The sequence below is a fragment of the Tauraco erythrolophus genome, chromosome 26 (assembly GCF_009769465.1).
Source record: "Tauraco erythrolophus isolate bTauEry1 chromosome 26, bTauEry1.pri, whole genome shotgun sequence".
Lineage (NCBI taxonomy): Eukaryota > Metazoa > Chordata > Aves > Musophagiformes > Musophagidae > Tauraco > Tauraco erythrolophus.
Genome location: NC_141490.1, coordinates 2,074,210 through 2,086,438, shown reverse-complemented (window position 1 = coordinate 2,086,438; position 12,229 = coordinate 2,074,210). Strand labels below are relative to the sequence as shown.

At 43.0% G+C, this 12,229-nt stretch overlaps 1 protein-coding gene across 4 annotated transcripts in view; it reads left to right on the top strand.

Moving 5' to 3' along the window:
- Positions 1-12,229, top strand: part of DIXDC1 (DIX domain containing 1) — a 39,027-nt gene that overhangs the window by 14,180 nt on the left and 12,618 nt on the right. For 3 of the 4 annotated variants that reach the window (XR_015222881.1, XM_086627070.1, XM_086627069.1), the window contains exons 2-6: positions 347-476; positions 1,780-1,905; positions 3,599-3,848; positions 5,059-5,166; positions 10,638-10,750. Coding sequence is in view for 3 of the 4 variants with exons in the window: in XM_086627070.1 (XP_086483196.1) it covers positions 347-476; positions 1,780-1,905; positions 3,599-3,848; positions 5,059-5,166; positions 10,638-10,750 (727 nt within the window). In the remaining variant the exon portion in view is untranslated. Of the gene's footprint in view, positions 1-346; positions 477-1,779; positions 1,906-3,598; positions 3,849-5,058; positions 5,167-6,747; positions 8,310-10,637; positions 10,751-12,229 lie in introns of those variants that run through there. The other variant, XM_009986750.2, reaches the window with a different exon arrangement.

Genomic DNA, 12,229 nt, shown 5'->3' with positions numbered 1-12,229 from the left:
AATTCTATGAGTGAACCAATTCTAGTACCAAAAATGAGGGGATGACAGTATTGGTTTGGGACTAACCTAGATTAAATGTAATGTATAGCTCTCTTCTAAGCTGTGCTTGGATCATGAGTCCTGTCCTGCTGCCTGCTTGCTCTTCCTGTCCTGGCGTGGAGTGAGCTGCACCACAGTGTGCAGTGATGTCAGTTAGTGCTCAGCAGGCTTTGGGATGAGACCATTGGTGTTCATTTTCAAGGGCAAAAGACAAGGAGGTGTGCGAAGATGAAAGAGAAAAGTGAGAGCTATGCAACTTCTCCCTGAAATGGCAAAGGCGTGCAAATGTTTTGTTTTCTATTTTCAGCAACAACTACAGGCATATGTGGCCTGGGTGAATTCCCAGCTGAAGAAGAAGCCAACAATAAAGCCAGTCCAAGACCTGAGACAAGATCTCCGAGATGGAGTGATTTTTGCTTTGCTCATTGAGATTGTAGGTCAGTAATGCCATATGGCGCTATTTTTCTTCTTGCAGTTTTAGATCTTGCGTAGAAGAGGCTGGCCTTGGCTCTGACATCTGTCAGGCATACTACCAGATGTTAATGACAGTGTCAGAGCTTGTGGGAGGGGCAAGGAGTGACTTCAAAAGAAAGTAATCGTAAAGCAAACTATAAATGCAGTTCTATTAAACTCCCTATGTTTTAGCAGACAGTTACAACAGATGTGCTAAAACGTGTCAGGGACCATTTTAACTGCCACAAGGATGGAATGGAGGCATGAAAAGATTTACCTTGAACAGGAATGGTGTTAGTGTGTGGCATTTTTGGAAGAGTGATCTGCTTGCTGAGATAATCCCTACTTCTCAGGCTCAACTTCACTCCTGAATTCTCTACCTCCTCCTACCTGTGATGGGGAACGGGGGTTGCAGTCAGTTTATTACATGTTGTCTCTGCTGCTCCTTCCTCCTCACACTCTTACCCTGCTCCAGTGTGGGGTCCCACGCAAAAAGGACAGTCCTCTGTGAGCTCCTTCAATGTGAATCCTTTCTATGGGCTGGAGTTCTTCATAAACTGCTCCAGCATGTGTCCCTTCCGTGGGGTGCAATCCTTCAGGAACAGACTGCTTCAGCATGGGTCCTCCACAGGGTCACAGGTCCAGCCAGGAGCCTGCTCCAGCACAGACTTCCCATGGTGCGCATCTACCTGCTCTGGTGAGGGGTCCTCCACAGGCTACAGAGTTTGTAACTGCTCCACCATGGACCTCTGTGGGCTGCAGGGGGACAACCTGCTTCACCATGGGCTGCAGGGGAATCTCTGCTCTGGCACCTGGAGCACCTTCTCCCCTTCCTTCCCCTTCCCGTTCCCCTTCCCCTTCCTTGGTGCCTGCACAGTTGTTTCTCTCACATAGTCTCACTCCTCTCTCCTGGCTGCTGTTGTGCAGCAGTTTTTACTCCTTCTTAAATATGTTATCGAAGAGGTGCTACTAACATCACTGACAGCCTTGACCAGCAGTGGGTCCATCTCGGAGCTGGAACTAGCTCTGTCAGACGTGGGGAAAGCTTCTGACATCTTCTTAGACAAGCCACCCCTGTAGCATCCCTGCTACCAAAACCTTGCCATATAAACCTAATACAGTCTCCAACCTAGTTATTCCTGGTTCAGGATACCTCATAAACAGGACAAGAAGCCATGCCTCTTGTACCCAGACGAGATAAGATCAGACCTTACACCTATAACAATTCCTGTGACACCACCAAGTGGTTCAGTTCTTCTCTAATATAAAGTTTTTTCACTCCTTTAGCTGGTGAGAAGTTGAATGGCATTCTGGTCAACCCCACTAGCCAAAAGGAGATGAGGGAAAATGTGGAAAAAGTCTTGCAGTTCGTGGCATCAAAAAAGATCCGCATGCATCAGACATCAGCAAAAGGTGATTCTATCTGTTGAAGGCCTGTTTGTGTCTTTGTTTCATATCAAACAGATAATGTATTGGTTTGTGGGGGAGTTTTGCCTTTTTTTCCTCCTGTGGTTTAGTAACAGGTTTTGGGTTGAGTGATACTGCATTCTTGACTGCTTTTGGTAGCAGCACAATACACAGAAACAAAAGTGCCATTGCTCCTGCTACTAAACAGTCAGAAGATCAAATAATGGCATAATGAAGAACACAGGCTCAGAATCTTCCACTAAAAGGATGTATAGACCTGCTGTGAAATGAGACATAAGAAAAGTATTTCTGGTCCAGTGGAAGCCTGTGATACTGTGGCTTGTGGGGGGAGACCCAATATGAAAAATCACATATCTATGGCATAGTTTAGTCAGATATCACAAGGATTGCTAGTGTGTGTGTCTGTAGATCTATGGAGTAGGAGACACGCCCTGATCTTTAGTGTTTGCTGACTGTACTGGGAGGGGATGCAGTTCTGATTGTCTGTGGTTCTTCAGATGAGAAAGAGGGGAAAAAATGCTGAGACGGACTACATGGAGTGCATGACCCTTGTTCGCAGAAGAGTAAAAGCTGTTGGCTTATAGGCCTTGGTGAGAGGCTTAGAACTTATTATGAGTACTGTTCCTACAGTAGTAGTATTGGCAGATTGGAGGCTGTACTGCTTTTTTCAGTAATGCTGCAAGTTGTCTTACGAGCTCATGACTATAGAAATTATAGTAATATAGGTAAGAGTCTTACATAAGCAGAGGTATATGCAATGAAATTATGTCATGTGGTCATAGGACAGGATACAGGCATGAGACTCTGGGACACATGCTCCAGAGCTCCAATCATAGTTCTGACACTGACTCGTTGTAGGACTTCAAATGATTCACACGAACTTTTGGCTTCATGTTCTCCATGAGTGACGTGGAGGTAACAGTCACTGTGATTTATTTTGACTGTTTCTAATTTTTCAGACACCAGCCTTCATGCCTCCAGCAGCTAGAATTTATTTTTTTTTTTAGCCGCCTCTGATATTTGGAAACCCGATTCCTATTATTTTAATTAACTTTGAGTATCTCAGTTGACTGAATTGTTTTGAGACATCCTAGTCTCAAAGAAGGGATGATCTTTGCACTGAACATGAGATCAACATGTTTGAGCTAGTTTGTATGCTGGGGAAATGCCTAGTGTGATAGTATTAAAACTGACTAGTTAACATTTGCAGGGTCCTACAAACATTTTATGGTACAGGACGCTATTGCTAAAGAAATACATCGCTGTTCTCTGGCCTTTAGTATTTAAAAAAAAAAATGCAAATTCCATGTGTTGACTGAAGTGACTGCTAGTGCAGTGGTAGTCTTCAGTAACTGCTGTACTTTTCCAGTGAGCATTCAGTAATTATCACGTGCTGTCACATAACCTACTGATTGTTAGCTGGAAATGGCCCTGGAGAGAAGGCTCAGGCCTGTTCAAAGCATTTAAATTTGTGGTCTGTAGGTGGCAGTCAGTTTGCTGCTCTGTACAAAACAAGCAGAGCTAAGCATCAGTGCTGTAATGCAGTCCTTTTTGCGTAGTCGTCTCTTACTGGCATGGTCCCGTTTGGTTTAATTATATTCATACTTGTTGGTCAGATATAGCTCTGGTGGGACTTCATGTTAATGGCATTGTCCTTGGCTTTATTTGCATTTTGCAGATATTGTTGATGGGAACTTGAAATCTATCATGAGGTTGATCCTGGCCTTAGCTGCTCATTTCAAACCAGGCTCTGGGAGAGCAATGAATCATAGCCCTGCTGGCATGGTGGGGAAGAGCTCGCTGGCATCGCCTGGCAATCACAGGCCTTGCTCAGCTGCTGCAGTGGCCCAGGGAGCAGTGGCTGCTCTGGCAGATGTTCGTCAAGATGTCTCGCAATCCGGCCATGATGTTTTCCGGCACAGACAGAGGTAATGAGTTTTCCTTGGTTATGTGAGGTCATGTTAGCAGATGACACAATTTATTTTAAATTAGATGTGTCTGACCATTCTTGGCATAAGGTAGCTCTCCTATTGTGCCAACAAATAGAGACAAACTGTTGCTGTCTCACTGAAACCTAAATAAAGAGTGGCCTAACAAAGAGAAGTACTGATCTAGCCTCACGATGGAGACTGCATGAAGGTTCTTTTCAGGTTTTACAGCAAAATAACTGCCGAATCTCTGCTCTCTCACTGGAAGAAAACAGTTCTTTACGGCCAAGCCAGAGAGAGCTCTGATGCCTCATTTTCCCCATTTCATGCTGAGCACAGTGCCCTTTCTTGGCACTGGCTACTTGGAGACATTCTCATTTCAAGAGAAACAAAAGTAAGGTCTTAACTGCAGTTACTCGTTATAGATCTGGAAGCAGTTATCTCCAGAATTGAGGCACTGAGCCTGTTGTACAAGTCCATTCTGTCTTCTACATTGCTGTTCACCCCAATGTTATGCTTACTGCTGTATAGGTGGATGCAGAGTGTTGTGCGCTGTTACTCAGCTGATGCAGCCTACCATGTAAGTGGAGGAGTTCTGGTGATAATAAAGGGAGATGATCTGTGCACAGAAGGAATGTGTAATTCTGAAAAGCACATTTAACACTTGCAAAAGGTGCTATGTGGATTATTATAATAATAATAGTAATTACATTTAAATGGAAGCCAGATGGTGGTCTATTGAGGGTTTAATTTACACAGCTGAAGGTCACTTGCCTATATGATATTGGCTCAAGGGAGTACCCATGAAGCAGTTTGGAAATTAGGTTGAAATGGCATATTTTGTTGAAAAATTAAATGTTAAAGGCTTCTCTTGTGAAGGCCTTGGGTCAGGAGTTCTTCAGAAAAGCAAGTCCTTGAGCTATTTGCAAATTCTGTTATTTTCCTTGCTTTCCCAGAGCTTTTGTAGTTTTCTAGTCACAGAATTAGGGATGAGTTTAAAAGGGGAGGGCCTGTGTGCTTGTGTTGCCCTCACATCAAGAAGATGGGATGGAGCTCCCTGATAGGAGAATTTTCTTAATTGTCAGTTTTCTAGCTGTCCCCTCCTTCTTACTTTCCTTTCATTAGCTTTCCTACCCTCCTTCTTGAAGACAAGATGAACTTCTGCTTCTGTCAGGTGAGGCTTCCCTCATTCTATGGTTATTATCTCCAGAAATAGCAGCATGGATGAGGAGATTGAAAACCCCTACTGGAGTGTCCGAGCACTGGTGCAGCAATATGAAGGGCAGCAAAACATGCCATTGGAGTTCCATTCTTTCAGGTAAGGAACTTTATTGCCAAGATGCCTCTCCTTGTGGTCCTTTGTCTGACATTCTCTAAAGTGCCCTTTTTTATCACTGTGATCTGGTTAGCTCTGATAAAAAAAGAGCATTCCCAACATACAGTCTCCTGCCTGATCCAGAGAATGAAGCCTCAGGAACCAACATAAACCAGTGGTTTATGGCTGTTTCTCCCACAAATAAAATTGATCTCATTCATGGTGTGATTGCATAGATAAGGGCTAGGAACTTCTCAGTTACAATTGTCTAAAGTTCTGGAGCGTCTCAGTGAGACCAGAGGAATAGGATTAGGAAGGACACAACTAAAGACTTTACTGGGAACCTGAAGGTACAAGTGGAGCCTTTTGAGAGAGTGCTGGCATGAGGAATGCAGAAATGGAGTTCTGCTTCACAGAAAGGAAGGAGCAGAGTAGCTAGGGTGCAAGGAATGCATATTTCAGAGCTGATGGAAAAGATGTGGAGGAAAGGAATTTAAACCAACAAACCTTATGCCCTGCAGAGAGAAGGAGATGAGAGTACGTGTGGATTTGAACAGCACTTACAGGAACAGACCAGTCTTTAATCCAGATATATCATCCGGGGGGATCTGCAGCTATGTCTTCATTGCCATTGTGCCCTCATCCATCACCTTTAACTGTCTCTACTTTTACAGTTATCTAATTTACCCTTCCATCCTTCAGACTTTCACCTTCAATCTGAAGTCCTGAATACTGCTGTGAAGCCTGAAAGTCAGAGTTCAGTATGGTTTCCATTGGAGGTGACTTTCCCCTTTGAAGGAAGACTTGAATCCTGAGAAGTATGTGCTCTGTGCTGTAAACAGCCTGCAGCATTGACTGGGGTTCTTGACTGCACTGAGGAGTTAAACTAAGGTCAAGCTGGTGCAAGTGAAGGCTTTCTAAGGAAATGAAACCTGTAGAAGACAGGATTGATTAGAGTGGCAGCATATAATAGATTTCCAATAGGAGGTGCCACAACTTGCAGCTGTGAACCTGAGCAGCATGTGCCAGTTACAACACATTACACTGGTGCCTTACAAGCTCTTCTTGCTACCCTTTGCTTTGGGACAGAAGTCAAAAATCTTGCTGCAACTTACTTGAGCAGCGGAGGGGGGAGGGAAGACACATGGCAGTGGTGTTTGTTTTCATATCCCTCAACTACCCCCCACCTCCCTGATTTGTGCAGGAGTGAGGAGGTTCATTTTCCTAGGATAGTGTGTCCCTGCCCGTGGCAGGGGGTGGAACTAGATGATCTTTAAGGTCCCTTCCAGCCCAAACTGTTCTATGATTCTGTGATTGCTATTTAGAGTTTCTCAGCAGGCAAAATGTCTCCATGGGATTTCTTAAGCCGCTTTTGATGCACCATAGTACAGAGAGGCCTCTGTGTACCTGAGAATGAAAGTCACTTGGCCCAACAAAGCAGAAAAAAAAACCCACAATAGTTTGTACTTATACACAAAATTTGCTGTGTGTCATTGTGAGGTCGTGTTTAAATTCAGACATACACATTTGGAAGAGTGCAAGAACTCCATGTGACCCAGTATTGGACCACTGCCTCCACATGATGTCAGTAGAGAGTGTACTTTTGATGCTGTCATTCCAGGGGAGCTGTAAAAATTCTGGTCTTGGCAACAGGATTTTATGGTTAATGTCGCAGGACTTTGGTGTTAACTCTTGAACCATGATGTCAGGTTGGATAGTGGGCAAAACATGCTGTTCTCTCCACGTGTTCTTCAGTTTAAGGTGGCTGCAGTATATTATGTGTACTCTTCTACCCAATAATGGATTGTCAGACAACTGCTGTTTGCTCATATGTGGCTGTATTTTTGTGGTGAGTGAAAATTTCTCTGTGTGTTCTAAATGACTTTGTGTTTTTTGTTTTTCCCCATAATATCATGAGTTGTCTTACCATATGGAAATGCTGGTGATATTGCTGATAGGACATAATATGATGAGAATCTTTATGTAAGTGATTGGTGATCTACCCAAAGAAGCTGGGAGCAATCTAACCTCCAGCTCCTGAGGATGTCTTCTGCTGACACCAGGCTTCATGATGAAAACAAGATGCTTGTTTCGCTTTCCTTCCAGAGAGAAATGTACTAGCTTAGTTATGAGAACTGGCTGGTAGAAACAAGCCACTTTTTTTATTAGTGAGAGATGTGGTTAACTGCAGCCACCCAGCTCTATCTAATTGTGCTGCTGTCATGTCTGTCCCAGCGCAGCATCCCCTGCCTAGCATCAACTCATTTCTGCATTAACTCTTCAGTAAGAGAGCTCAGAGCCTGAATAACAGAATTGTCATAGACAAAAGCTCCAATAAGCAAAGGCAATTGAAATGATTCATGGAAAAATTGCCAAAATCGGATGGATTCCCAGGCCACTGAGCCCCTCACCCATCCATCTCCCTTTCCCCTCCCCTTCTACTAGCCTTCCCTCCCCCACTCTGAGCCAGGCATCTCAGAGAAAAGGCTCTGCCTTGCACAGCCTGTGTGACAGCAGGAGGGAGAGGGAGCTGGAGATAGCAAGGAAGAGGAAGACGTGCATAGGACTGGGAAGTGCTGCATGTCGTCTTCCGAGACCGCATCCAAGCCTGGAAGAGCAAGGAACCTACTGCTTGCAGGAGCACCTTCTCTTGGCTGTTCGTTGGCATCTGCAGCAGGTGCTTGGAGTCTAAAGCGTGCGGAATGGGATGAGAAACACCACTGGCAATCCGGATCGCAGTCCTTGTGATGAAAACAACTGGGTGTGCAGCTGACCAAAATGCAGCAGCAAGAGATGAATAACCCGAGAGGAAAACCAGCAAAAGCAAAACCCAGGCTGCACAATTCCCTGAATCTGGAATCAAATACGTATATAGGGGCTGCTGATCTGCCATCTGACAGCTTCTTGCAAAGACCCTGAGGTTTTTTTGTTGTTGTTTTTGCTGTGAATCTTTCGGCTAATGTGAAGCAGTTTGGCTTGCAAATATTTCTCCAGTAGTTTGACAGAAGCTGGCATCTTCTACACTGAATTCTAAGCATGTGAAGGGACAAGGCATGTCTGTAGCCAGAATCCAGAGGCCCCCCAGGAAACGGAATCTGTGAGGCGAAAGGTTAAAGTGGTATCATGGGAGGGAAGCAGGTTAAATGGTGAGCGATTGTTGCCATTGTCATTTGAAACAGCAGGGATGGGGTGTTTATTAAAATTATGAGAATTCAGACTTACCACTGGGAGGGTTTTCCTAAAGCCTGGACTGTGCAGGCATTGGCAGCTCTGGACTCAGTGGAGAGAGGATATGGGTTAAGAAACCAACTGGTAAAAGGAATGAAGTAAAATAGTTTGTGTCATAAATCTGTCTTAAATAGTTTACATTTCCCGGCATTTATTTCTGCATGCTTTCATCATGAATCATTATGTACTTTAAAGAAAAAATTACAGCAGTGGATGTTTTGTACTCTAATGGGTTTGATGACTGATAAAAAAAAACGTAGAAATGCTTGGAGCATTAACTTGATGGCATAATATATGAGGCAACCTGACCTGTGCTACTGCTTCATCTGAGTGCATCTCAGTGGCTCTTTCACTGTTTGGCGTCGTTTGAGAAGTTGTCACTGATGCCATGTGAACCCATTGGCCTTTTAAAGTAGAGAAACTGCCTGGAAAGGAGACTGTGGACATAGGAATGCCTAAGAAATTATCTGTAAAACTGTCTATGTTGTGGAGAGGTGTAGTGACCACTTAACCCCACCCCTCTGCCTCAGCTGGGATCTTTTGTATTTGCTTTGGGCTGTGGATCCGCTGCTGAGAGAAGCAGACTTTGGAAGAGGAGAATGTTATTTCCAGACTCTGTATCCCTTTGTTTTTAGTCCTGCTTGTTCTTTTCATTTTCCTGCTCTTGTCCATTCCTCAGTTTCACCACCTTCTCACTCAGTTACTAATACTGTTTTTCTAGGATAGCTCTCGTTCTTTCATCTTTTGCATAGATGAGAACCAGTAATGAACTTCTCAGTGACCTTATAAGGATGATGGCACATTCAGAGTATTAGCTGAGAATATGCAGAGGGAATATTGAGATCTGTTCCTAGAAGGAAGTAAAATCCCTCTCAGAATTACTGGACATGTTAGATCAGCTGGGCTTCCTGTTTGTACCTGTGGTATTTGAAAGCTTCATCCTTACCTCTGAACCTTATTATATAAATATAATAAATATATTATATATATATAAACCCAAAAGTACTTTCTGAGCTCCTGAACAATTATTTTAATGTTATGCTGTTCACCCATTCAGTGACAAGCAGGAGCAGAAGGCTGGGTACGAATATTGTATACAAAATGTGCCTAATCAGGAACTGCTGTAATGGAGTTAGTCTTCCTGAAGGTGAATCCTTGGGCAAAGCCAGGTGGCCTGGACCCCTTTAACAATCATGCACACTCTGCTTAAGCAGGAAAGCACAGGTACTGTGGCTGTTAGAGATCCACGTTAGAGGACGGTTATTCTTTCATTTTTCCTTTAACGTGATGAAAGTCCATTTAGTCTGGACCATTAAAACTAGACTGCCTGAAGGTCTGTAATATAAATGAGAAGTAGACTAGCACTGACTGCAAGTGAACCAGACAGGAGCTGCTAGCAAGTCATTTCCATCTCTATTGTGAGGCTTTTCTGATTCTGTGAGAGCAATGTGGAATATTTAACAGCAGTGCTGGGAAGATGCAGAAGGCAAGCTTTCCAAGCCGTTTGTTTTTCTAAACCTATTATATTATTTCCACACTGCTTTCTTTTTGTTCTCTGTCCTTTGTTTCTGTGTTGGGGAGAATGAAAAATTAACTCCTGCTCACACTCGCAAGGATTAGTTCCTGCGACTTTAGAGGTACATTGAATGGGTCAGTGAGCTTCAGCCACCTTTTGATGTTGTCTGGGTGATGCATTTAGGAAGAATTTCTGCAAAAAGATTGATCCTCACAGTCAGCTGAGGTGGCTCCAGTGAAAATATGAGGGTACTTTCAAGAAGTTTTAACCTAAGAACATGAGTAAGTGGTATCTGACTTTTGAAAAATGTTTTGCCCTTGGAATTCCAAGTTAGTGAAGTGACTTTTGAATGCCGGAGCAAGAGATGAAGTAAAACAGGGTGGTTTTCTGTTCAGCTTGCAGTATGCACATAAGGCTCGCAGTAAGTTGTTTCTGAGCAGACCTTCAGTACAGCATAGTCTTACCTCTGTGTTGAGTGTATGTGAATTCTGCGGTCTCAAACTTGCATTCTGCTAAGGAAAATGGACACACATTGTGCTACTTACCCGTTAGCCTGCTGTGACACTGTAGAGTGATGGAAAAGTTACATGCCTAGTTTGGTTTGTTAATGGCTTCTCTAGCATGCAGATAATTCTTAGTTTCAACAAGCCTGCCTGCGTATTCACTTTTATCTTAGATGAGAATGATGTTGATCAGCACTAGAAGTAACTGTTTCTCCTTTCCTCTGCAGTCTTACATCACCCAGTCCTATCCATAGTGCTAAGAGTGAATTCACTGTAGCCCCATTGGAGGAGAAGGAAAGACTTGTGATCATCCACACTGAAGAAAAACAAACTAAAACAGGTACCTTGCAGATAATGCTTTACAGTTCACACTTACATTGGGATTTGTTTGTATCATAAACTTGCTGAAAAGTTCCCCAGTGACTGAAATGAATGTAGAGAATGTGATTCTGAGTATCTCTTCACATAAAACTAAATCTCAAAACTTTTAATGCTACAATAATGCCATAATTTGGCAATGACTGTGAGGCTTGCAAAATAATGCTTGAGAAATAAAAAGCTCTGGAAAAAAAAAAAAAGCTCTGGTCATACATAACTTTCACTGTAGAGTGAATACTTTCATCGTAGCCTCATTAAGCCATGTTGGAAAAAACATTAAAATTCCCTTAAAGAAAAGAGTCCATATGAGCTTGTCAAGCCCATGATGCAAAACTTTACTTTATGTAATAGTCTCTGTTTACAGCACATCTGTACATAGGTCAAGTGGCTCTTTGCAAGGAATTGAACAGTTGTAGTATTGTTATGTTTTTTGCATTGAGAAGTCATTGCTGTATTGACACAAATGCCCTGTGATGTGATCAGTTTAAATTTAAAATTTTCCTGCTGACTGAAGGAATGGTTTTCAAAGAAGTTCCTGAAGTGATTTTGTTTGTTTGTTTCTTTTCCTTCTCAGGAATGCAGCCTAATAATAACTCTGGTTAGCATTCATCCCAAGAGCAAATGACAGAGAAGCTCTTCTAGGAAATGCTTTGCTGCCTCAGCCAGTGTAGTCCTGCTTCAGTGCTCCTTCGAAAGTATTTGACAGACTATCTCAGCAGCGGAAGTAGCTAGCAGGCTGTGGTTCTTCCTTAAATTCTTAGCAGTACTATGCTTGATCCCCATGCAGTAGGATATTGCAGATACATGTCTACAGATGCACAGCAGCTTGAATTGGCCAATTTCACTTTTGGTTGACTAGCTAATGAGCACTATGATTATTCCTCATCAAACCTCATCCCTTCTTAAGGAAGGAAAAAAAAATAAATCTACATTCCTGGGCCAGCCAGTGGATGATAGTTAACCAATGGCATGCAAGGCTATTAAACTTTCTATTAAGAGAAAAGTCTTTTCCAGAATTAAGTGTGTTGTGCACCTTGAGAAAGCCATGTTATTTGACAAGTGGAAACACGGTTTAATGTTGCCTTCAGTGGGTCCTTGGTGTGCCCTCTAACACTAACACTAAGCAATTGACAGTTGCTTTTCTCCCCTTGGGTATTTTCTACCACACATGGTGCAATGCATCGTCACCTGTGATATGTTTTGAAATCTCCAGTACTGAGCACTCGGATGCAGCAAAGTTAACAAAGGGGAAGAATGCTTATTTTTGATGTATGTATATGCAGGAAAGCTTCCTTTGCATAAAGAATGAGACATAAATCCTTGAGATTAGACAAGATGTCACATCTGTAGCAACTTCCTTGATACTGGCTAGAAGACATGCAGGTTTGTTAGTGATAGCTAGTGTGGACAGTAGACAATTATTGTGTGGTGCAGGTTTTTT